Here is a 27496-nt window from a genome sequence, read left to right on the forward strand (position 1 = left end):
ACCAAATGTGGTCTGAAAACAAACAAATAATAGATAAAATACAGTTACTCTAGTGTATCTTCATTATAATTTAGCAAAATATAAATATGTTGAGTTAATGATTAATTAAGAAGTCATATTATGATATTCAGCCTATTAAGTGAATCAAAATTGGGAGACTATGCTTAAAATCTATGCGTGTTGGTGAAAACAAAATGTATGTATGTATCCCAATTCTAATTAACAACTAGTAATATGGAGTTAAAAGTTAATATAAGACATACTTGTTAACATTATGATTATTTATAAAATTTTGTGAAATCAAACATTCAAAATGCATTTTTTTCTCTTTCTGATGACAGGTAAACAGGCATAAATGTCAATGGGAAAAGAAAACCATACTTCTGTGACTGAATTTATCTTGTTGGGACTTTCACAGGATCCAAAGATCCAGATCTTACTGTTTTGTATTTTCCTAATCGTCTACCTTCTTTCAGTATTTGGAAATCTGCTCATAATAATCCTTATCCAATTTGACTCTAGACTTCACACTCCCATGTACTTTTTCCTCAAAAACTTGTCCTTTGCAGATCTCTGTTTCTCCACAAGCATTGTTCCCCAGATGTTGGTCCACTTCCTTGTGAGAAAGAAATCTATTTCCTTCGCTGGATGCTCACTACAGATAGTTGTCTTCCTTCTAGCGGGGTGTACAGAATGTGTTCTGCTGGCTGTGATGTCCTATGATCGCTATGTGGCTGTATGCAAGCCCCTGCATTACTCCACCATCATGACCCAAAAGATTTGTGTCCAGTTGGCCATTGTGTCCTGGATCAGTGGGGCACTTGTGTGTTCAGTGGATAGTGCCTATACACTTTGCCTGCCCTATCAAGGGCAGAATGTAATTAATCATTACTTTTGTGAACCACCTGCGCTCCTGAAGCTGGCTTCAGCAGACACCTACGATGCTGAGATGGCCCTCTTTTCAATGGGTGTGGTCATCCTCTTAGCACCAGTCTCTCTCATCTTTGTCTCCTACTGTCACATTATCTCCACTGTGATTCGGATGCAGTCGGGGGAGGGAAGGCTCAAGGTGTTCTCTACTTGTGGCTCCCATCTCACTGTTGTGGTTCTCTACTATGGCTCTGGAATATTTGCCTACATGAGACCTAACTCCAAGACAATGAGTGAAAAAGACAAGGTCATCTCTGTGTTCTACTCAGTTATGACTTCCATGTTGAACCCCATCATTTACAGCCTAAGGAACAAGGATGTGAAGGGAGCTCTCAGAAAGCTCATTGGAAAATAGTCCATTTCAGAGGTAGTAACTTCTGACATTTTCTTAGCTTCTGAAGTATTGTTGACAACAAAAACTCCGCTCTCTTCCTCTCTTCCTTCCCATGTTTTTTTTTTTTGCCTCAGCTGATTGCTGATTTTCTTCTTCACAAATATTCATTACATATGCTACTCTGAAAGTACAGTATCCAGTTTGTTACAATGAGTAAAACTTAATGTTTTCCTTAAAAGAGACTGATATACACAAACAAGGCAACACAAATAAAGAGATAACTGATTTAAATCTAACTAAATGAGGAATATTTTAAAACTATGTGAATCAACAGCTAGTACAATAACTTATTTGAAGAACAGAAATATTTGAAAAGATCTACTTAAATAAAGTTAATTTATTACTAGGATTTTTTTTTGTAAGAAGCAATCAATAGGATGGAATCAATACCCAAAGAACACTATTTCAAGATTAAAGGTCAAGAGGATTAGCTAAGATTAAAAAGGAATGTGAAAAACTTGGAAGAAAATTATGCATTGTTTAATTGTTTAAACAAGATTAGATTTTTAAAATCATATTCTGCATATGATTTGATACAGATCAACTAATTTTTCACTCAGGTATAATTGAGAGTGACCTCATCTGAACTTCTCTTTTAGAAACTTATTCTGAAAGACAATAATTTAATAGAAAATCAGTCTTGGTAATTTTATGATCACTAATCATAATTACCAAAGGACTTATGTTCTACATAATTTGCTAGAGCTGTCATATCTGTTATGTATAGTATATGAAGAGAATTTTTTTTATCATTTTAGTTTATTTGCTTTTACTTGAATCACTGTGAGATGTAGTTACAAAGTTGTTCGTGATTGGGTTTCAGTCACACAATGTTCCAACACACATTGCTTCAGTTGCTTTTTGAGTGTGTATTTCCCACCAACAGTGTCCCCAGTTTCCCTCCCACAACCACCTCCCCCCAGTCTTTATGGCAGGCACTTTTCTTCTCTCTTTCTCTCTCTCTTTCTCTCTCTCTCTCTGAAGAGAATTTTTAGCATACTTAAATTTTTTTACACTGAAAGAAATATAATTGATCATATCATCTATCAAGTGCTATAAACTTCACTATGATTTTTTTTGATTAACCATGCTTAATGAGCCCAAGGCACCAAAATGTCTGGAAGGTTTACAGTGGTTATATTTCAGCCACAATGATATTTTTATTTTCCTCAAAAGGTAAAACTCTTTCATCCAATACTCATCACTAATACTGAAGCCTTTATCTCAAATGCCATGTCTTGGCTTACTTGACTCATACTTAATACATTGAGTTCATTCTTACAAAAAATGCCATCAGTCAGAAGAAGCCTTCTCTAAACATCCATTCTAAGATAGGATCCTTGCCACTTACCATTTGTCTTCATTATAGGTTTTATTGCATTGTTATTACTTATATCTCTAACATTATCTTGTATATTCATTTTGAAACTTCTTTATTAAAGCCAATGTTTAAAAACCAATGTTGAAGCTATAATTAACATTGATAAATGATGCTAATAAAGAATCATACAAAATCTATCAAGAAACTCTGGCCATAGTGGCATGCAAAATTGTGAAAATATTTAAAAAATAAGAAGTATTTACTAGTCACAAATTCCAAAATATACTTAAGGATAAGGATTGAAAGTAGACCATTATCAAAGAGGAAAAGATATTGAGTAGGTGCTTTAACAGTAATTTTATTATTCCATTTTAGACTATGATCTAGTTACTTATATTATATTTTTTATTTGTTTATTTAGCAGAGCCTGACAAGCTACCTGTGGGGTATTCAATATGCCAAAAACAGTAACAACAAGTCTCACAATGGAGACATTACTGGTGCCCACTTGAGCAAATCGATGAACAACGGTGACAGTGCTACAGTGCTTTTTTATTTATTGGCTTTGGTGCCATACTGGTAATATTCAGGGCTTACTACTGACTCTGTGCTCAAAGATCACTCCTAGTGGGCTAGGTCAGTTGCATGCAAGGCAAATTTCCTACCTACTGTACTATTGCTTTGGCTCCCTGATCTATTCATTTTGTATTTGGAATAAAAATTCTTATTTATAAAATAAATGGGGAATTATCAGATGATTTTAAAGTTAAAATTAAAATATAATATGATAAAATCCTAAGCATTTCTTTAGAATTTAGAAAAAAGAATGAATACTAAAGTTATTCAGTTATGATTGAAGTTATATTAGGATATTGTAGAGTCTTGTGAAAAGCTGAATAGTTGAGATGGAGGAAAAGATGCATATGGTTTTTGTTTTATCTGATTAACAGTGAGTGAAACTTCAATGGCCATGTTTTGTGATCTATGGGACAGGAGAGCTATGTTCTATTCCAAGAGGAGTTTGCATTCTTTTTCTTTTTCAGTGTTTATTTTTTTAATTTTTAAATTCTATTGAATCATAGTGACATACACAGTTATAAAATTGTTCATGATTGGATTTCAGTCACATAATGTTCTAACATCCATCCCTTCATATCAAAATCTGGAAACATCCTAAGTGCCCGAGAGTAGATGACTGGATAAAATAAACTATGCAACATCTACACAATGGAATACTATGCAGTCATTAGGAAAAATAAAAGCATGAAATTTGCTTATAAGTAGATGGACAGTAAATGGAGAGTATCATGCTGAGTGAAATGAGTCAGAAGGAGAGGGACAGACACAAAATGACTGCATTCATTTGTGGGAGGATTTTGCATTCTTTTGTTTTCTTATATTCTCCCTCTCTGCAGTTCTTCCTAAAGGGAAATGCCCTCTCAGAAGAGTAAACTTCCTCTCAAAATTTGACTTAGAAATAAAATTTGTTAATCTCCCTAAGTATAGTTTTAGCATTCTTGACCCACTAACTGAACAAGAAAGACCAATTTGCCATAAAATTTTTCCTTCATCTTCCTAATTAAACTAGTAGTTATAGGCCAAAATGCAGTATTCTGTGAATATTTAAGGGTGCCTGATGGAATGTATGGAATACTATGTACTTGTAATTACCTTATTTCCCGCTGAAAATGAATGAATTATGTAACATTTACATTACTCTCAAGGCCTCCATGCAATGAATTTAACTGTATGATATCATGGTCCTTCCTAAAGTTCTTCTTTCCTGTTCTCCAAGCTTTGTGTGTGTGTGTGTGTGTGTGTGTGTGTGTGTGTGTGTGTGTGTAAGTATGTATAACTTTTTCCTCTCTGTGTTAAGTATTAAGGGTGTGTGTTTGTGTCTGTGTCTTGTCTATGACAGGAAAAACTCTATATACCTTTCTGTGTCTGAGAAAAATAAGCTTTACTATATAGGATTTTTTGCAGATAGTATTACATTTTATTTTATCACATTTCTTGATTAATTTTTACTTATCACAGGCCAAATTATTTGTTACCTAATTGTTTTTTATACTCTTCTGATCTTTTTAACTGCCTCTAGTATCTCACTACACCAACAAATGTGAGTGCTTTCAGATATTTCATTTGGGAGTGTGATTTCATTTGGGAGAAGGGATTTAATTCAGAACTAAGAAGAAATATTTAATGTTTCTTTTTCTGATTATGATTTGAATAATGTGAGAAGTATTTTAGAATTAGAAAAGAACTTCATGTTAGAAAAATATGGAGTAATATTTTTCTATTATATAAGACTGCGATTTTTAAGACTGATAACCATATATTATTTATATAGCAATATGAAAGAACTATAATGTGATTTTAAAATTTAAATGTACTTTTTTGAGAAGCATTTAAAGACAAATAAAGAAATAGGATGTAGCTAATCAATAAAGCATTTTCCTTGCATTTGTGAGGTCCTGGGGTTTTATTACATGGCACTGCATTGTAGCACTGTGGTGCCATTGTTCATCGATTTGCTCTAGCAGGCAGGAGTAACGTCTCCATTGTGAGACTTGTTGTTACTGTTTTTGGCATATCGAATACGCCATGGGTAGCTTGCTAGGCTCTGCTGTGCAGGTGGGATACTCTCAGTAGCTTGCCAAGCTCTCCGAGAGCGATGGAGGAATCAAACCCAGGTCAGCTGCGTGCAAAGCAAACGCCCTACCCGCTGTGCTATCGCTCCAGTCCATGGCACTATAGAAAATTAAATATGCATAATGATCCTCCAGAAATAAATATAGCAAGCATTTTAATATTTTTTATTTTCATAATTTATAATTTACTCATTTTGGGTTTTTTTGTTCCTCTCTCTCTTTCTCTCTCTCTCACACACACATCAAATGACTGCAGAGTACTAAGAACTAAGTTTGCTTTATGAACTTTAAGAACTAGAAAATGGTTCATTTTGTCGGTTGGTACTTCTTTTTATTTATGCATTTTCACTAAACTCCCCCCAAATTAAATTAATGTACGTAAAATTGTTTTATTTCTTTTTAGTATTGTGAATCTATAGAAAGTTGTCATTGCAAGAATTTTGGAGAATAGTGATATAAAATTTAGGCCAAATATAATCTCTGAGCTTGATAAATAGAGATGAGGCTATAAAAAAGCCATTATAAGTTCTAAGTACTGAAAATAGCTTTTGTAAACAAACTCCAAAAATTCTGGGCAGGTAAAATCACTGAATTGGAATGCAGTGGGAGTGGTAGATAAAAGAAATAGAGGCAGATAGAGAGGGGGTGATTGACAGGAGAAGAAAAGAGAAGGAATAGGATCACAAGAGAAAAAGATGTGAATGAAAGATCAAAGTATTATAATGTTATCAGGGTTGGTTTCTCTTGAGTCTGCTCCTAAACCTGCAGATGCCTATCTTCTCAGTATGTCCTTACATTTTTCTCTCTGTACATATACTTTCCTGGTATCTACTTATGTGTCAAAATTTTCTCTGCTTATTAGACACAAGTCAGGTTGGGTTAGGCCACATTACTGGCCTCATTTTAACTTTAATCTGTAGCACTGTCGTCCCCTTGTTCAACGATTTGCTTGAGCGGGCATCAGTAACATCTCCATTGTGAGACTTGTTACTGTTTTTGGCATATCGAATATGCCATGGGTAGCTTGCCAAGCTCTGCTGTATGGGTAGGATACTCTCAGTAGCTTGCTCTCTCCTCTATGAACATTCATATTCTGGGATTATGGGAGTTAGGGCTTCAAAATAAAAATTTGGGGTAGCAGAGCTAAACCATGAACACTGGATATTCTATCAAAAATTATTTTGACATGTACAACACTTCTATCAGCATCACATTTGACTCTCCTTTGTTAATAACACATTCATCTGCTGGGTGTATCATCTCAACGAACCATTCTATTAGGCTATGTCCTTTTTATAGTTGTTCTGGCTAATTTTTTCCCACAGGATGCACATGTGGAATAGTCATTCAGATAACCTATCTTGCTAAATCATGGGAGTACAAGTTGCTTTATCTCTGATCTTCAACCAAGTATCAACAATGCAAGATAATGACTTCACCAGATAAAAGAAACCTGGGTTCCAAAAATACGTTATATTTTTAATTGAATCACTATGAGATAGAGATAGATGTTTGCATTTTAGTCATTACAAATTTCAGTGTAAGTTCCCAACATCAGTGTCCTTAGTTTCCTTCCCACCCCTTCAATGCTATCCCCAACCCTAACCCAGCCCTCCTCTATGGCAGACATCTCTCATCTCTCACTCTCTCTCTCTCGTTTTAGGCATTACAGTTTGTGAAACAGATGCTGAAAGGTTATCGTGTATATCCTTTCACCTGCTTTCAAGACTTAGTTCTTGTCCAGAGTGATCATTTCCAACTAGTATTGTCATAATAGATCCTCCTCCATCTGAACTACCATCCATCTCCCACACCATTGGCCAGTCCCCTGGCCCATTTTCCCTGGCATTGGGTATTAATATCATACTGGTGGGTTTTTTTCATATCTCACAAATGAATGCAGTTATTCTATATGTGTCCCTCTCCTTCTGACTCATTTCACTCAGCATGATACTCTCCAAGTCTGTCCATTTATAGGCAAATTTCATGACCTCATTTTTCATAACAGCTGTGTTCATTGTGTAGATGTACTGAAGGACCAATCTTTGGAAACTACTAAAGGAAAAATGGAAACCAGCATAAAAAAAGATGATTGTTTTCCCCAAGTATAGTCAAGTTCTTTTATTATAGGAAGAACTGCTTCTGAATGGCTAACCCAAAAACTATTCATGATTTCTGTCAGTGGAGAACATTAAGAAAAACAGTTTAAGCAATTTGTCAAAACATTTTCCTGAAGTACAGAGATCAAGGCACTTACCTTGCACATTACAGATTCCACTTGATTACTGGCACCACATTTGGCATCCAGACCGTCTCCACGATTGACACCTGAACACAAAGCTGAAAGTAAAGATCTAAGCACTTTCACTTTCGTTGTGACCTCAAAACTAAATTCCTTTTTCATTTATTTCATTTCTGTAACAGTTAATATATCATTTTTAAAACATAATACACAGGGAGAACTTTTTCTATATTGTCTGAACGTGCTGTTCAGGTCCCATTGCCAAGAATGTCCTCTCCAAATGCTTGTTAGTTGCTAAAGATATGTCAACCTTTTCTTGGTTTTAAGTAAAAGTGCAATGTTATGATAAGACATGGTAGTAGTGGCAGTAAGACAAATGAAAATGGTAGGGAGACAAAAATACACCAGTGAAATAATGTCAGTATTTTATCATCAATTGATATTCATTATCATTTGGTGTATCATTTGGGGCCACATCTAACTGTATTCAGGACTTACTACTAGCTCTGTGGTTAGGAATCACTCTTCTCAGTGCTCAGTGAACATAGTATGATGGGGATTTAATTGGGTTCAGGCATGTTCAATGGAAGCACCTTAACCTAAGTACTATCTCTCTTAATACTAATCTTGGTATTTTAATGAAATAAAAACAAATTAAAAGAAAAAAATCAAAAAATGTTTTATTATATTTATTTTACTGTACTTCTACAATAATTTTGAAAATATTCTTTTTGCAATTTTTGAAGGACAGAGAGAATAAGAGGAATTGTGCCTGTCACAGAGGCAGGAGGTGGAAAGGGGTGGGGGTCGGAGGAGGGATACTGGGAAAATTGGTGGTGGAGAGCGGGCACTGGTGCAGGGATGGGTACTTGAACATTATTTGACTGAAAAGCAATCATGAAAGTCTACAAGTCTATAAATGTATCTCACAATCATTCATCAAAATTAAAAAGTTTTAAAGAATTTTAAATTTAAAATTTCTCAATTTAAATTGAGAAAATGAAAAAGAATGTAATTTCTTTATCATTTTCTCAAAGTTGATAAAGAATAAATATTTTATTCCATCAATAATCCTTGCTTTGACTGGAAACATCAGTGATTAGAAACTTATGAATATGGAAGGATGGGCAAAACATTAAATGAGAAATGAGAATGACCTGAATGGAAGCATTGATGGAGAGAGTTGGATATTGAGTCATCACCCCAGGGCTCTACACAATGGAGACCACTGGACACAGAGAGCAAAGACATACATTTATTTATTTTTACACACGTGCTCATTCATGGTAGAGAAAGAAGGGAGAAATTAATTAATTATAAATTTAGTAAGGCACAATATATTAATGAATTGATGCCAATTAAAGGTCAGTGAAGAAAACCTGATAGGAACTAGAACACTAAAATGTTCAATTCCTTTTAGCTGGTAATAGTCCAAGTTAGAGGCACAAAGAAGAGATGGGAAACAAATGAATTTACAGACCCCTAAGACCTTCTTTATAGTTTTATCAGCAGCTAGCCAAGGAATGCTTGATTCTTAGGTCAATTTCTAATTAGATCTATTTAGTCAAGTCCTGGGAAAAAGCCATAGCGATAGCATAGCAGGTAGGGCATTTGCCTTGCACGCGGCTGACCTGGGTTCGATTCCTCCATCCCTCTCCAAGAGCCAAGCAAGTTACCAAGAGTGTCCCACCCGCAGGGCAGAGCCTGACAAGCTACGCATGGCATATTCGATATGCCAAAAACAGTAACAAGAAATCTCACAATGGAGATGTTACTTGTGCCAGCTCAAGCAAATTGATGGACAACGGGACCACAGTGCTACAGTCCTACAGTGCTGGGGAAAAGCCATAGTAAATCAATACAAACAAAACAGATTCTCAGACCTCAGAGCTCATTTGGTAGCTTATAGGATTTAGAGACCAGAAGATTAACCCAGGGGATTCATTAAAATTTTATTTCCTAATGCAGCATTTTCAGGTGAGCTCATAAAAGCTGACAAGGTAAGACCATGATGCCTCTCCCAGGACAGGGCCCCAGCTCACTGCTTCCCCAGGGACAGCAAGAGCAAGTGTAGTAGTGTCTCTTGCTGGGCAACTTTCATGCAAATTCTTGCTGTGCTTATATTTTACCATGAACACCAGCACTAATAATCCTGAGTGTCTGGATACAGAATGATCAGAACTATGCCAACACCGTGAAAGTTTTCTCTTTGGAGTAATGGATACAAGAAGTTAATGCAGTTACAGCTTTGTGTTTCTCCGGGATCCTGCTTTACTTCTTAGTTCACTGTCTCTGCCTATCTCTACCCCAGAAAGGACTTGTAATGGCAGTGACTGGCGGAGCTTCTGACCCCTGACATCAGAAACAGCCTTATCATCTTTATATTCCCTCATAACAGAATTACTTACTGCCTGTTTCATCGCCTTCTTGAATATTTTTATCCCTGAAATCAGTAATAGGGTGGTAAGTGTAGTTCCGGCAGCTTTCTAAAAAGTTCAAAAGGAAAGTTTTATAACTTTTCTCCACTTGAGGTAAGGGTTCTATTTTTCTGTGGTGGTTGTTAAAGTTATGTTAATTTAGAAGTCTTGAGAAGGAAACAGGGCTCAGTTCTCTGCTCTCAAATTCTTTAATTTTAGGCTTATTAGCTTACCTCTTCCCTTCCAAGCCCTAAAGGCACCCTCTAAATGGGCACACTCACAATCCAGTGCTCTACCAACCAGATCTGTACTTCTTGATGTTAGAGGTAGGTAGAAGTGCCAGTGTTTTTATTTTGATCCAAATTGTCTTAACTTTACTAATTTGATGTGTATAATAATAATGTGTATAATAACCGAGTAATAATCAAATGAGAATAAATTAAACTCAGTTGAACTTCCCCTTCCCTACACTAAAGGACAGTAAAGTCCAAGGTCACAATAAGGTCCAATTGAAGTTAATGGCATTTTAAAGTTATGCTGAGCAAAGATCTAGGGAAATAACATAAGTATGGATTCAAAATTTTATTTTCATAATTTTCATTGGCTCTGTCTAATCATTTCCTATCAATTCCAAAGTCCCATCTGTTAGCTGTCTCAAATAATGCCCTACTACATGAATAATACAAATGATAAATCTACCCCTCCCAGCACTAAGGTCTGAGGTACTACTGTGGCTATTTTTCCATGGTTCCATTATTCCTGTAGAAGATTCTAACAAACTAAAACTCAAAATCACCATTTCAGCCATGTTCAACAATACAGTCCTACAGAACATTAGAGTACACTGACATTGTTGTGTAGCCAGTATTACCATTCAACTACAAAACTTTTGTATCACACCCAAGTGAAACTCCCGTTAAACGCCACAACCACTCCCATCTCCTGATACTTCCTCATTCCAGTAAGCTTATATAAGTGGAATCGTATGTTATTTACCCATGGTAACTGGCTTACTTCACTTATGATAAATGTCACCATGGTTTAAACAAATGGTAGTATAAATCAGAACTTCCTTCTTTACAACAGTTGAATAATATCCCATTGTATTTATTGCCAAATTCTGTTTACCCATTCATTTGTTCATGGGTATCTGGGAAGCTTCCACCTCTGGCTATTTACACAGTGCTGCTATGAATGCCTACATATAAATATTCCTTGAGGTCTCTGTTCTAAATTCTTCAGAGCATATACCCAGAAGTCAACTGCTGGACCATCAGTACCTCTATGTTTAACCTTTTGAGGAATGCATTTTCCTCTGCAGCTGCATTGCTACTATATTTATTCCCACCAATAAGGCACAAGGCATCCATTTCTCTCTATTTTGTCAATACTTGGTATTTTCCAGAAAGAGAACTTTTTTCCCACAGGCCAAGTATGTGTTTCTCTGTGTTTCTCTAGATAAAATGGAACAGAAGTAAGAGTGTGGGGTTAATTAGGAGGGAAAAGTTTAACAGATAGGATCCTGAGTCCTAAAAATCACACTTTACATAATACTGCTTGTTCACTCTTTGAAAATCCTGTTCATACTCTTGGTAAAGAACTCTGAACAAAAATGCCCAGTTAATTATTTTCTTGTTGCTCTCGCCAATTACTTCTTATAGCAGAAATAAAAAGCCTAAAACTGTCTTAATCTGAAACAGTATTAAAATTGCTTTTGAGTTTGTTTGTTGTTGTTGTCAATCAGCAAAATAAAAGGTGTCTCAGACAATACTTATTACTTTAAATATATAGTATAGTATAGGTTTTGTGAAATGAGAAAAATATCTACGATCCAATAAATGATGAAACATAGTTTTGCAGAAGATTATTTTTTCAGGATGACTTACTACCCAGGCTTCATGTGGTGCAAAGGTAAGGAGGGTATCTATATACTTAGTTTTAGTTCCTAACCTTCACAATGTTATTCCCTTTCTCTGCTATTATATCCTGACCCTTAACTTCCTAGTAACTTTCTGTTCTTCCTCAATCTATAGCTTCTATAAGAGAAATTTAAGTGATTATATAGGGTTTACTTTCCCAAAATCTCATTGAATAGGCTCAGACTATATATTTTCATTTATAGATCATCATAACCAGTGAATATATGTACGAGTTTGTGTAATTGGTGTCTGCATACAAACAATTTGCATATATATTTCAATCCATATATCCTAGAATTGAAGGGTCTGGGTTTGAATTTTCAGTATCAGGATTTTATGAACTGATTTTATGAAATACTGATGATACTATTTAAAAGTCTCAATTCTAAGAGAACATAAACAGAAAATAGGAGGTGCGGGATCAGATAATATATGAGAAAGATGGAAACTTTCATGGTCATTTTTATTCTCTAAAAGTACCTCTAAAATTCTCCATCTAACTTTGAAAACTGTGAATTCATAAAGAACAAATTAGATGTACATTTTCTAACATGACCTTCCCTCAAATTTCCCATTTTCTTCTCAAACTTTTCACTAGTAGTGCTGTACACATTCAAGGTTAGGTGAGTTTAGTATCTTTATTCATAGTGTTTATATTGTGAGATAGAATAAAACCCTTCTCTTGTTCAGGTTCTTCCTTTGACTCTCAGGTGACAGAATGGTCTTGGGAGTTTTCCATTAAGTATTTTCCATAATTTATTCCCTCTACTATAAAACACAAACATAGATGTTATCTATGCAAATCACATTTATTTCTTATTTTCCTTGTTCTTTCTGAGGGTACAGTCTATTACAACTAGTAGTGTATTGCCAATCTTTTGGGTTATTCCCTTCTACCATCTGCAATCTTTATCACTATGACCATTTATTCAGTACAAAATTATTTTCCCTCAAGCAGACTTTGAGTATATTCCTCAAAGATGTGAGGGACAGTTCAAGAACATAAGAGATGAAGTATTCTAAGAACCAAAAGTTTTCCTCTGGGAGTTATTAATGAGACTAGAAGTGAAGAAAGAAGGTAAAGGTAGAGGGTATATCCAGGGAAGAAGGAAAAATAGACTTTATTATTAGAACAAAAGCTTCTATGATGGAATTGGAATCCAAATCATAATCTATTTAGAAAATTTGTTATATTTAAAAAACAATTTCCAGTGTATTATTTCATTTTGAATATAACACAGATTTATCTATCCACATTGATACTTGCTTAGATTCATTATCTTTAAAATCTTATTTAAAAGGATTAATAACTTGTTATTACCCACAAGTTTCCCATTTATCTTACAAATTACCACAATTAAATGAACAGATTCAAATATTCAGAAGACAGAAGGAAAATAAAATTACAAAAGGAAAATTTTATGGGATTCCAACTAGTTATCCTTTGTGAATTGAGCCAATACAAAAAAATATGGTGAAATCCTTTATTTATAAAGAAGTTGTTTGGTTCTAGGCAACTAAAGAAGCAATCGAGAATGGAGCCCTGGAATTCTACTCTGGGAAGTGGCTTCATCCTGATGGGAATCCTGAGTGACAGTGGGTTTCCTGAACTGCTCTGTGCCACATTCACTGCCTTGTACATGTTGGCCCTGACCAGCAACAGTCTGCTGATCCTGGTCATCACGATGGATGCCCGGCTCCATGTACCCATGTACCTCCTGCTTGGGCAACTCTCACTCATGGACCTCCTCTTCACATCTGTGGTCACTCCTAAGGCTATTGTGGATTTTCTGCGAGGTGAAAACACCATCTCCTTTGGGGGTTGTGCCTTTCAGATGTTTCTGGCCTTGAGTTTAGGGGCCGCAGAGGACCTGCTACTGGCCTTCATGGCCTATGACAGGTATGTGGCCATTTGTCATCCTCTGAACTACATGGTCCTCATGAGACCAAAGATGTGCTGGCTCATGGTGGCCACATCCTGGATCCTGGCATGTCTGAATGCCCTGGTACATACTTTGTATACCATGCATTTTCCATTCTGCAAGTCCCAAATTATCAATCACCTGCTTTGTGAGATCCCACCTCTACTGAAATTGGCCTGTGCTGATACGTCCACATATGAGCTCCTCGTGTATGTAACTGGTGTGGTTTTCCTCCTACTCCCTCTTTCTGTCATTGTAGCCTCTTATATACTAATACTGTTTACTGTGCTCCGCATGCCTTCCACTGAGGGGAGGCAGAAGGCCCTTATCACGTGCTCTTCCCACCTGACAGTGGTTGGGATGTTCTATGGAGCTGCGACATTCATGTATGTCCTGCCCAGCTCCCTGCACAACACAAAGCAGGACAACATCATCTCTGTTTTCTACACTATTGTCACCCCATCCCTGAACCCCCTCATCTATAGTCTGAGGAATAAGGAGGTCATGGGGGCCTTGAGGAGGGTCCTGGGAAAATATGTTCTTCTGGCATAGATCAGCAGAGAATGTATACAATTATAAAGTAGCTATGATTGGGGACTATTTCAATTTTTTGTCATGTAGCAGGGATATATAGCAGTAGTTTTAGGTTTATTAAACAGGAATGATTTCGCCTTCAAAGGAGGACTGCACTGCTTTAAACTATATTCTTAGACAATTAATGCAAAGAAGCATCCTTATAAGTTATATTTAAGATTTTTTGTTTACTGGGTTAATGGTGGTACAATTAGTTTTTTTAAAAAAAGATTTGTATAGCACATATATAGTCCAGACTTAAGGAGCAATCAAAGTTGATTATGATTAAGATAATAATTGTGGCGAGATAAATGAAAGAAATTGAATCTGGTGTTTTTATATCACCGGTTTATAAAATTAAAATTTAAATATAGGAATTAATAAAAAAGTATGTGAAAGTCATCAGATACATAGCATGCATTAGAAATAAGCCAACCTGTTCTGCATATTGCTTTTATTGAAAATATTGACCCTACACATATTCAGAAGTACTTTTGAAACATCAAAATAATTGCCAGTAGTTTATATACTTTTTTGCAGTTAATTATTTTAGTTATAAATTAATTAATTATTTAACTAATAACTTCAAGCACAGTGGTAGGGCTTGAATGTTTGCCTTGCACTCGGCTGACCCGGGTTCAATTCCTCTGCCCCTCTCAGAGAGCCTGGCAAGCTACCAAGACTATTTCTCCCGCACAGCAGAGCCTGGCAAGCTACCCGTGGCATATTTGATATGCCAAAAGCAGTAACAACAAGTCTCACAATGGAGACGTTACTAGTGCCCGCTTGAGAGAAACCGATGAGCAACCAGATGACAGTGACAGTGACAACTAATAATTTAGTTAGAAATAACTTATTGATTTATATTGAGGTATCATGATGAAGATCATATTCTTTTTGATTTTTGATTTGAGGCCACACCTGGGGGTTGTCAGAGCTTATTCCTGGCTTTGTGCTCAAGGATCACTTGTGTTGGGGCTTTAGGGACCATATGGGGTGGCCAGGATCCAACCATGGTCAGCTGCATGCAAGGAAAATGCCCTGACCACTGTACTGTCACTCTGGCCCAGGAAAACACTTAAGCATATGCACATATTGATGTCCCTTTTTAGCATTTTATTTCTTGATATATGAAAATTTATAACAGAAACTGAGATTCTAAATCTGTTAAGAAATTTTAAAATACCCTGACATTACTCTGAGAACAGTGCTTAGCGAAAACTTACACTTTTTTCTTTAAAAGCAGAACAAATATCATATGACTGAATTGACATAACTAAACCACAATATTGAAGCTAATATAATTTATAAAGTTAAAGCAATTCATTATAAAATTTGAGAAAATTGAGACTCTAAAATGAATCTAAAGTCACCAACAGTTTCCTTTAATTTCTTATTATTGATATGTGCATTTTATTATCATCTTATTATTATTATATTATCTTGCATTTTTGTCATTTAAAATTTGGTAAATCTGGAGCTGTAGCAATAGCACAGCAGGTAGGACATTTGTCTTGCATGCGGCCGACCCAGGTTCAATTCCCAGCATCCCATGGGCCCCCTGAGCATCGCCAGGAGTAATGCCTGAGTGCATGAGCCAGGAGTAACCCCTGTGCATTGCCTGGTGTGATCCAGAAAGCCAAAAAAAAAAAATATTGGTGAGTCTTCTTCCTTGTTTAAGAGGTAGCTTCTTGTGGAAGGGAGGGAGGAAGACAGAGTGTCTGAATATGAGTCTCTACCCACCTTTATCATCTACATGTCTGTATTTTATTTACTTGCAGTGGGAAGACTTGGACCACACCCTGGTGATCTTAGAATCCATTCCAGGTTTTGTGTTAAGTGACCATTCATAGTGCTTGTGTTACCATATGTGATGTCTGGGAATCTCCTAGGGCTGGTAGGATGTGAGGCAAGTGGCTTTATCTTTATATTCATTGTCTATACTATGCTACTAAAGTAGCATCTGTTGACACTACCTTTGAGTTTGGCGATCTTAAACACGTTGATTATAACAGATCTCATGATAATTCTATGATGTTTTGGAGAGGATTGAGCAATAGAATAAATGTTAGGCACTTATGTCAGACCCCAATAATTAGTTTTGAAATAGTTTTGAAAAAGCTTAATTCTTAATTGCTACATAATATTTTATCATTGAGTCCCATGTTATATATATATACATATGTGTTTATGTATATATATTTATATACATATCATAGGCACTTGGTTTCAATGAGTTTGGTACCCAATACCCAATTTTTTTGTGAGGGTCTGATTTTATATGAGGTCAAATTTCAAGAATCTAAATCTCTTGAAACAAAGACTAACTTTCTTTTTGCAAAGTTAGAAATGCTTTACATTCTGACTATAATTATATGGGAGTTCCTGCCTTCTATATTATTTCTAGTGCTATTTCATTATATAGACTCTCTGTCATTATACTAATCATGTCAGGAAAATGAAAAAAGAGATTTTTTTCATTTATATTCCTTTTTTGTTATTGTTCTAACTAATTTTGTGGCTCTTTACAGATGAGAGTCAGAAACAATTTGACAATTACCTATGTCATTTTATATTTATTATTTAGCTATATGATAGGACTTATTGGATAGGGAAGTGTTAAAATATTTACTTAATTCCATATTCCTAACTGTTCCTTTGTAATTTTCAGGTCATTCTATTCTTCCAAGTCTGATTCTTCATTCCCTAGATAACTTTCTGTCTGGACTGCAGCTTCTGTACCTGTATAAATAATCCTGTATACTTGCCCAAATTCTTTCCTTTTTACTTTAACTAGTTTAAAAGACTTGAAACTTAAGGTTTTAAGCAACATCTCATTTATTTTTATCAGAATTTCAATATCCAATATTTGACAGATAAATGAAATGTAAAATTAGAAGATAATTGAGTTCAGTAAAATTGTTCACTTACAAAAAGCAGTTAGGCAATATTATAAATTTAACCATGAATTTGCCATACAACCAAGTAATATCACTCACAGATATTTCCCCAAGTGAACAGATTATGTTCATAAAAAAGTGTTTTCATGAATGTTAATGACTTTCTTTATACTCAACAACAGAAAATACAAATTCTTTTCAACTAGTGAATATATAAACAAATTATGATACATCTATACCATTGATACATTACTGAGCAATGCATTATTAATTGACACAAGAATACATTAAATCAGTGGGGAGAAAGACTTGATTAAAATCCTTGATATCACATGCATAATACCGTTTACTTTTACAAAAAAGACAAAAATGATTATGATAGAAACAGATGAGGCAATTGTCAGAGCTTGGGTAAATTAACTGTGGATCAATCCCTGAAACCACATATGGGCCTCTGAACACTCTCAGAAGAGATCCCTCAGCACAAAGCCAGGACTAAGCCCTGACCACCACCTGGTATGACCCCACAGCCCCCAATGTAATTTAAAATAAAAAACACTATTGTTATCCATGTAACCGCAACTGAAACAACAAAAAAGGGAATAGCATTTCTTTTTTTTTTTTTTTTTTGCTTTTGGGTCACACCCGGCGATGCACAGGGGTCACTCCTGGCTCTGCACTCAGGAATTACCCCTGGTGATGCTCAGGGGACCATATGGGATGCTGGGAATCGAACCCGGGTCAGCCGCGTTCAAGGCAAACGCCCTACCCGCTGAGCTATCACTCCAGCCCCAGAATAGCGTTTCTTTCATTAGCTTATTTAAAATTTTTTTGGCACATCATGATTTACGAGTTTATTAATGATAGGGTTCCACACACACCCTCCACAAGAGTGTCTGATTCCCACCACCATTGTCTCAATGTCCCCCACTTCCCTTCCTGCACAACTCCCCATGTAGTGGTAGCTCAGTTCTATAAACCAGTAGTTTTATTACTGCTTTTGGCTATTTGTTATACCTTTATTATTTCTTTGTTTGTTGTTTGTTTGTTTTCTTTTGGGCTGCATCTGTCTGTGCTCAGGGCTTACTTCTGCCTCTGCATTCACGATTACTCCTGGGAGAGCTCAGGGGACCTTGTGGGATGCCAGGGATTGAACCAGGGTTGACTGTGCCCTACCTGCTGTACTATTGCTATAGCCCCTACTGTGTTTCTTGTATCCCACATAGGAAGGAGATCATTCTGTAACTGCCTGTCTCCTAGCTTCATGCGGCACAATACTCTACAGATCCATCCAGATAGCAGTAAATTGCACATTTTAACACTTTTTATTTCACTTCCCTCTTTCTTTTTGTTGCTGTGATGACTAGGGTTGAACACCTTTTGTGGTACTCACATATACCCTAGTTGTAGTGCTCACTGGAGATTGCTATGATGCTCATACTCATGGTTCTGGGGTCACACTGGTAACACACTCCTGGTTGTCTTGCTTGTTCTTGTACACCTTTAGCTACTCCCACACTTTAGTTGCTCTAATGCTGTGCTCTAGAGATTGCACATTTGTGGCAGTGTAGGCATCCCAGACTGCAGAGCTACCAATGCATATAGACAACACCAGAGATCAAACACTGGGTCTCACACTTGCAAGGTAGGGGAGCCATCCCTCAAGCATAGAAATGTTAATTTTAAATAAAAGAACATCATATTTCTTTTGTAGACTTCAATTACCCATGGAAAATTATTTTTTTAATTCTTGTTATTTCTGCAAAAATTTTTAGGCTTTTAAAATACACACATATTTATCAGTGAATTTCTTAATTAATTTAACTTTCCAGCTCATTAATTGAACTAATTTCTATGTTCTAATTTCTTGATATAATATAGACATTTCCTGGGCATCACATTTCTACTCACAGAAATTATTTTATTGGGGTGTCAGAAATACTAGAGGTAAATGATTCTTTTGTTTTTAATTTGTCCTCACTTATTTTAAGATGGTTTATAGAGACACTGTGACTTTCAGAGACTTTTTTAATAATTGACTTGTTTCAAGCATACAATATTCTTACAACACTCCCACCACCAATGTCCTGTTCCCTCCACCCATGTACCAGTTTTTCTCCAACCACCCACTCAACCTCCTTAGCAGGCATATAGAAAATTTATTTCACATCACTCGGCTCAATAAAACTTTAAGGAATGACAAATAGAATTATGAAAATAAATCAATAAAACATCAATTTGTGGTGACAAATGGCTAACTGTGTTTAACCTTTATTGGCCTAGTAAGTAAATTTGTCCTCACTTTTTGTTTTTATTTTGATATAGTCAGGTAGCTTGGTTATAACAAGTGTTAAGGGTTATGGCATTGTTGTTCAAAGTTATTCACCATACCACCACCATGGTGTTCAATACCCTCTATTAATGCCACATTATCACTTCCAGTTCACTTTGGGTTTTTTCTCCTCTCTGCATTGTCATCCGTGTTTTTTTTCAAATTTTTTTTTTTTGGCTTTTGGGTCTCAGCCTGTGATGCTCAGAGTTTACTCCTCTCTGCACTCAGGAATTACTCCTGGAGTTGCTCAGGAGACCATATGGGATGCCAGGTATTGAACCCAGGTTGGCCACATCAAGGCACATGCCCTACCTGCTGTACTATCACTCCGGTCCCCCTGTCATCACATTTTAATGTTGGTTTAGCTGTATGCAGAATTCAAGGTGTACAGTTGTATCTTTTCAACACTTTGAAGGAATTTCTACCATGTCTTATTACTTGCATTGAAATACCCACTACTTTTTTCCTTTTTTTTTTTTTTTGAGGGGCCTTATCCAGTTGTACATGGACATTACTCCTAGTTCAATGCATGAAGATTGTTCCAGGGCTCTGCTCAATGGGCCATGTAGTACTGCAGGTCCACCCCACACCTCCTGAACACACTCCAGCCCTTTAAACTGTCTCCCACTCCTCTTATCAAATGGATTTGGTGTCTTTTATATCTGGGAGTGTTGAAACAATCTTTGTTAACATTAGTACTCCTCAATGGCTTCAGGGCTGTGTGCACTTATTTTTACATTTTCTTTATAGCTCTTAGAAAAGCAGTAACTTACTCCCTTTTCAAGTATCACGAGTGGCAACAAACAGTAACAGCGACACACAAACTTCTGCACAAGATACACTGAATTCCCAAAGGAGATGCTGACACCACAGACTCTAAGCAGAGTTAGACTAAACTGGTAATAGCCCTTGCTGGGAAGGAAGAGAACTGTAGTGTGGGGAACAGTGCTCCAAATATGACACAAAACTCATCTATGACCTGGAGCACATGATTGATCATGAAAAGAGCCCTTGCTTCCTTATTCTTTTTCCAGTCAACAATTTAAAATAGGCCACCAATAAGTACATCCTGTAGGGTGAAGCAGAGTCAGGACCTCTAGTCCATTAGGCACAGAAGACTGGGCTGGGAAACATGCCCAGAGGAATGGCTACCATTCTGTTTTCTGGCTCAGTGTATGCAGGGGAAGCCATTTTAGCTGAGAATTTAAGTGCCTTTGAAAGAGCAGAACAAAGAGAGGGAAATGGTGTCATGGGATGAGGAGATAAAGCATCCTCCCCCAGGACAGAACCTGGCTCACTGTTGGCCCTGGGGACAGTGAGGGCGTCTATGGCAGGGTCTCGTCTGAACAGCCCTCCCCAATATCTACTTCCTCTAGTCTCCTACCATCCTTAGTTTTGCCCCTAGACTTTAGAAAGAGATAAAGTCTGAGCATCTGGTCCTAAGAACTCAATCTGATAGCAGCTCTCTCTCCCTGGGATACTGGGTGATAGAAACAGCTTCTGAATCTCCGCAGGTGTCAGGCAGAAAGCTTCTAGATCTCCACAGGTGTGAGAATAGGAAAGTCATCTACTTGCTCCATAGAAGTGTTCAAGAACTGCACAAGCTCTCTGTTTGTATCTACTACATCTCCAGAAAAGACCTATAGAGGAATCGAAGGAACAGAAAGGGTCCTGGCTCTCTTGGTCAGATTCCCTGAACTCAACCAATTTAGCAAAAATTACACAAACTGGATACTTCTCGAGGGCAAAAACTCCTCTCTTTCTTCCTCATTTCTACTGGAGCATCCTGGATCCTCAGACAATCCTCAGGGCAATTTGTGTTGTCTGGCAGCTGGGTTTTGCCCAAACTAAGGTAAGAATCCTGTCTCTCAAATGAAGCCTCTAGAAATGTTGAGTTGCAAACTAGAGCCCAAGCAGTTAATCTCTTCTAGATTCTCTAGAGCTTTTCATTCTAGTTCATATCTGGTTCCAGTACCTATTCTTGGTTTTGTAGACAGGAAAGCAGAAGCACATTCAGGGACTGATGAAAGGGTTCGTCCTACACTGCAAGTTTGGGTATCTGCCTCCTGGTAAGCGCATCAGTCCATATTGAAAACCTACAGATGAAGTGATCTTTAGTAAACATTTGAACTTACTTGCTAATAAATACTTTGAAATGGCTAGCCCTCTGCAAACATATAAGCCTGTCATATTCACTAATCTCTTTCAACCACTAAAATTCTGTGCATTTATAAGGTGATGGTAGAAAATAGTCAAATCTCCAGATAAGTAACAATGTAGGGAAATAATGAGAATGTAAGAGAAGGATGTTTACCTTACTTTTTAAAAACTTTATTTAGACAGCATGATTTACATAGTTTATAATTTTTTGTTTTTAATATTTTTATGGCTTTTAATGTTCCACCACCAATCCCACCACCTAAGTGATTTTTCCCACCATCATTATCCTCATTTTCCCAACCTGCACCCTTAGTAGGCAGACAATAATTTATTTTATATTGCTTGTTTGTTACAACCAAACGGCTAAAGAAATTATCTAAAATGCTTTAGTGAAAAAGTAGTTGTAAAAATTGTTATATCTCACCACGGGGTTGTTAAATCTGTCTAAGAATTTACTAAGCTATTTTCTAGTTGAGCTTCTGTGTTCCCATTTCTGTTTGTTGAGTTTAGTTGAAGTCTATGTTACTTTCTCATCAAATTTGGTGGGTTCCTGCTGGAATTTCAATACTGTGGAATGCAGAGGTGTTGTATTTGGTGTACGTGACCGTGTGGTCCAGAAATTTCAGAATGAATCTGCAGAGATCCTTAGTGAAGCTATGAAGTTAAACTGTTGGTGTAGTGGCAGTAGTGGGCTGTGACTGCGGTTGCCAGGGCTTTGGCAGGTTGGGAACGAGCCTGCCCCTCTTCAGAGAGCGCCCTGGAGTTTTCAGGTAACACACTGTCAGGGACCAATGTGTCCATGAATTTCAGCTGCTAGGCTTGCATCTCCTAGAGATTTAGTTCATGAATCTGAAGAGCAGGGCCGGTGGGTAAGTCAATATGGCAGCGGCTATGAAAGGTCCACGTACTTATTGTTAAAAACTGTGGTTTTCAAAAATCATTCTGTGGGCCTGTGCATATCAGTAAACATTAAAATTTGGGAACTAGTGCTTCTAAACCCATGTTCAGAGACAAATTTTACTGTACACTTCCCAGGATGCAGAAAACTCTCCTCTTCATGTCTTCTTCTGTCCTTTTTCTGACTTCTTTCTGCAGTGGGTACCATACTTCATAGTAACTTCCACAGAAAGAACAGCCTTTTCCCTGCTATTCCTTTGGCCCTTTAGTCTAGTGATTCTGTGTGAATATTCTTGAACTTCAGAAAACAGAGTGAGGATTTGGAATAAGCAAAAAGCATAAAGAAGTAAAGTTAAGATTATGTTTGATTACAACATTTTTTCTTAGATCTAAGCACTCTGATTTTCCTGAACTATTATTTCATCTGTTACCTTACCTAAGTTCCTTCATACTCTTTGTCATAAATTGCTTTAAAAATTAAACTAAACTTTGGGATGACCCATTTGGATTGAACGATGCGTGCTGAAATTTGACTATAGACTGAACATGATGGCCACTCAATATCTCTATTACAAACTACACACCCAAAGGGAGAGAGAACAAAAGGGAATGCCCTGCCTCAGAGGCAGGGTGGGGTGGTGGGGGATGGGGTGGGGGTGGTGGGAGGGGTACTGGGAACATTGGTGGATGTGAATGGGCACTGGTGGAGGGATGGGTAAATGATCACTGTGTGACCAAAATGCAAACACGAAAGCTCATAAGTTTGTAACTGTACCTCACGGTGATTCACTAATAAAAATTTTTTAAAAATTAAACTAAACTAAATTTTAAAAAAACTTTTTTCTCATTGATTCTAAAGCTTTAGCTCTAAGAGCAACACGATCTCAAATACACCATCTCATAGTATTAGTTTAGAATCTCTTACTTGATGATAGTGGATCTGGTTGGGAGAAGTTGACAAACAAGGCTCTTCCAAAGAGTTTTGTTTCTATAGTTACAAAGAAATGTGAATAAAAATTATATGGAAAAAAGAAGTGAAGGTGGTTTACTGAAATAAACATTCTGTTTTTTAAATTTTACATTCATATTTGGTCTCTGTAAAAGATTCACTATTTAAATTACTATTCAAACTTTACATATAAATATAGGCAGAGTCTGAAAACTTTGTAACTTTCCACATGGTGACTCAATAAAAAATTTTAAAAAATTAATATAGGCAGAAAATAATTAAAACATAAGTACTAGGATACTGTTTTATTATTAAGAGATAAAAAATTTCATTTTATGAGAAAAAGGCAGACTGGATCAGAGAGATAGCGCAAAGGAACAAGAGCCAGGTTTGCATGCAGAAGGCCTGAATTAAATCCCCAGCACCATTGGGAAGAAAAAAAAAATTCATTTTATTAGAAAAATATATGATCAGATAATATTTGGAACTTTTCATGATTTAATCACTTAACGTTTAGGTATTTTAACTTTGATGCTGTTTTTCCCTTTGCTAGTTCTTAAAAGATGTAATTAATATAATTAAAAACTCTTAATTACTAAAGAAAATATTAGTTATCAGTTGTAAAGACATCAGTTCTTTGTATTCACTGTTCTCAGGGGTCTCAGATAATATAAATCATGTTTAAATAACATATCTAGGAACCATTATACCAAGCATTCACTGAAAATCCTTTTGGTTCTAGACAACTAAAGAAGCAATCGAGAATGGAGCCCTGGAATTCTACACTGGGAAGTGGCTTCATCCTGGTGGGAATCCTGAATGACAGTGGGTTTCCTGAACTGCTCTGTGCCACGTTCACTGCCTTGTACATGTTGGCCCTGACCAGCAACAGTCTGCTGCTCCTGGTCATCACGGTGGATGCCCGGCTCCATGTGCCCATGTACCTCCTGCTTGGGCAACTCTCACTCATGGACCTCCTCTTCACATCTGTGGTCACTCCTAAGGCCATCATGGATTTTCTGCGAGGTGAAAACACCATCTCCTTTGGGGGCTGTGCCTTTCAGATGTTTCTGGCTTTGACTTTGGGGGGTGCAGAGGACCTGCTACTGGCCTTCATGGCCTATGACAGGTATGTGGCCATTTGTCATCCTCTGAACTACATGGTCCTCATGAGACCAAAGATCTGTTGGCTCATGGTGGCCACATCCTGGATACTGGCATGCCTGAGTGCCCTGGGACATACTTTGTATACCATGCATTTTCCATTCTGCAAGTCCCAAAATATCAATCACCTGCTTTGTGAAATCCCACCTCTGCTGAAATTGGCCTGTGCTGATACGTCCACATATGAGCTCCTCGTGTATGTAACTGGTGTGGTTTTCCTCCTACTCCCTCTTTCTGTCATTGTAGCCTCTTATATGCTAATCCTGTTTACTGTGCTCCGCATGCCTTCCACTGAGGGGAGGCAGAAGGCCCTTTTCACGTGTTCTTCCCACCTGACAGTGGTTGGGATGTTCTATGGAGCTGCCACATTCATGTATGTCCTGCCCAGCTCCCTGCACAGCGCAAAGCAGGACAACATCATCTCTGTTTTCTACACTATTGTCACCCCATCCCTGAACCCCCTCATCTATAGTCTGAGGAATAAGGAGGTCATGGGGGCCTTGAGGAGGGTCCTGGGAAAATATATTCTTCTGGCATAGATCAGCAGAGAATGTATACAATTATAAAGTAGATATGATTGGGGACTATTTCAATTTTTTGTCATGTAGCAGGGATATATAGGAGTTGTTTTAGGTTTATTAAATAGCAATGACTTCACCTTCAAAGGAGGACTGCAGTCCTTTAAACTACATTCTTAGACAATTAATGCAAAGAAGTATCCATATAATTTATAATTAAGATTTATTGTTTCCTGGGTTAGTGATGGTACAATTAGTAAAAGAAAAACATTGTATAGCACATTTATATGTCAGCAAGTCTTAGTGAGCAATCACAGTTGATTATGTTAAGATAATATGTGTGGTGAGATAGATAAAAGAGATTGAATGTGGCTTTTTATTTCATTTGTTAGTGTAATTAAAATTTGAGTATAGGAATGTATAAAAAATAATGTAAAAGCCAACATGCACTAGAAATATGCTAACAAGATGCATCTATGCTTTTATTTGAAATATTGATCCAACATATATTCAGAAGTGTTTTTGAAACATAAAAAATAATTGCCAGTTGCTTATGTCCTTTTTTAGAGTTAATTTAGTTATAAATAAATTATTTAACTAATTATGTAGTTAGAAATAACATATTTATTTATACTGATGTATCATGATGGAGCTCATATTCTTTTTTGTTTTTGATTTGAGGCCATACCTGGGGGTTGTCAGAGTTTATTCCTGGCTTTGTGCTCAAGAATCACCTGTGGTGGGGCTTTAGGGACCATATGGGGTGCCCAGTATCCAAACAGGGTCAGCTGCACGCAAGGAAAATGTACTGCCCACTATACTATCACTCTGCCCCAGGAGCACATATAAGCATATACATATATTGCTGTCCCTTTTTAGCATTTTATTTCTTCATATATGGAGATTTATAACAGAAACTGCGATTCTAAATCTGTTAAATTTTAAAATACCCTGACTCACAGAGTTGACATTACACTGAGAATAGTGTTTAGCGAAAACTTACACTCTTTTCTTTAAAAGCAGAATAAATATTATATTTCTGAATTGACATGACTAAACCATTACATTGAAGCTAAGGATAATCTATAAAATTAAAACAATTCATTATAAAATTTGAGAAAGTTGACACATTCAAAAGTGAGTCCAAAATTGCCAAGTTTCCTACAATTTCTTATTATCAATGTATGCATTTTATTGAATTGCTATGTATACATTATCTTGTATTTTTGTCATTTAAAATTTGGTGAATCTTCTTCATTTAAATGGTAGCTTCTTGTGGAAGAGAGGGAGGAAGACAGAATGTCTGAATCCAAGTCTCTGCCCACCTTTACCATCTACATTGCAGTGGGAGGGCTTGGGCCACACTCTGATGATCTTAGAAGCCATTCCAGGCTCTGTGCTGAGTGACCATTCATAGTGCTTGGGTTACCATATGTGACATCAGAGAATCTACTAGGATTGACAGGATGTGAAGCAAGTGGTTTCATCCCTGTTTTCTCTGGTGTTACTATCTGTGCATCTTTAGACTCTGCATTAAACTCTTTGAGTTTGGAGACCTTTAACATGTTGATTATAACATCTTATGATGATACTATGATGTTTTGGAGAGGATTGAGCAATAGAAGAAATGTTAGGCACTTAGATGCCTAACAAAACTATTAGACCCCAATAAATAGCTTTGAAATGGTTTTGAAAAGTCTTAATTCTTAATTTACTTCATAAGTATTTTATCATTGTTATATATTATATATAATATTTTATCATGTTTTATTTATATGTGTATATGTATATGTATACAAATATATATATATATATGAACTTGGTTTCATTCTGTTTTGATACCCAATGCCCAATTTTCTTTTGTGATGGTTGGGTTTTATATGAGTTTAAATTTCTTGTAACAAAGACCCAACTTGCTTTTTTGTAAAGTTAGAAATGCTTTACATTCTAACTAGCATTATATGGGAGTTCCTGCCTTCTATATCATTTCTAGTGCTATTTCATTATATAAACTCTGTCATTATACTAAACATGTCAATAAAATGTAAGAGATTTTTTTCATTTATATTCTTTTTTCTGTTATTCTTGTTCTAACTAGTTTTGGGTCTCTTTACAGGTTAGAGTCAGAAACAATTTGACAATGAACTATGTGATTTTATGTTCATTATTTAGCTATATGATAGGACTTATAAAATAGGGAAGTGTTA

General features: G+C 36.5%; 3 protein-coding genes across 3 annotated transcripts; all 3 read left to right on the forward strand.

The window, feature by feature from the left end:
- The first annotated feature begins 343 nt into the window (after positions 1-343).
- Positions 344-1285, forward strand: LOC101552298 (olfactory receptor 2D3-like). Its single transcript, XM_004613652.3, has one exon. The coding sequence runs from the start codon at positions 356-358 to the stop codon at positions 1283-1285; it is 930 nt and encodes a 309-aa protein (XP_004613709.2). The 5' UTR covers positions 344-355.
- Positions 1286-13409: 12124 nt separating this feature from the next.
- LOC101545331 (olfactory receptor 2AG2-like) lies at positions 13410-14348 on the forward strand. The gene has a single exon (XM_012933853.2). The coding sequence runs from the start codon at positions 13410-13412 to the stop codon at positions 14346-14348; it is 939 nt and encodes a 312-aa protein (XP_012789307.1).
- Positions 14349-24371: 10023 nt separating this feature from the next.
- LOC101545070 (olfactory receptor 2AG2-like) lies at positions 24372-25310 on the forward strand. The gene has a single exon (XM_012933850.2). The coding sequence runs from the start codon at positions 24372-24374 to the stop codon at positions 25308-25310; it is 939 nt and encodes a 312-aa protein (XP_012789304.2).
- The last annotated feature ends 2186 nt before the right edge of the window (positions 25311-27496 follow it).

The sequence above is a fragment of the Sorex araneus genome, chromosome 6 (genome assembly GCF_027595985.1).
Source record: "Sorex araneus isolate mSorAra2 chromosome 6, mSorAra2.pri, whole genome shotgun sequence".
Taxonomy (NCBI): Eukaryota; Metazoa; Chordata; class Mammalia; order Eulipotyphla; family Soricidae; genus Sorex; species Sorex araneus.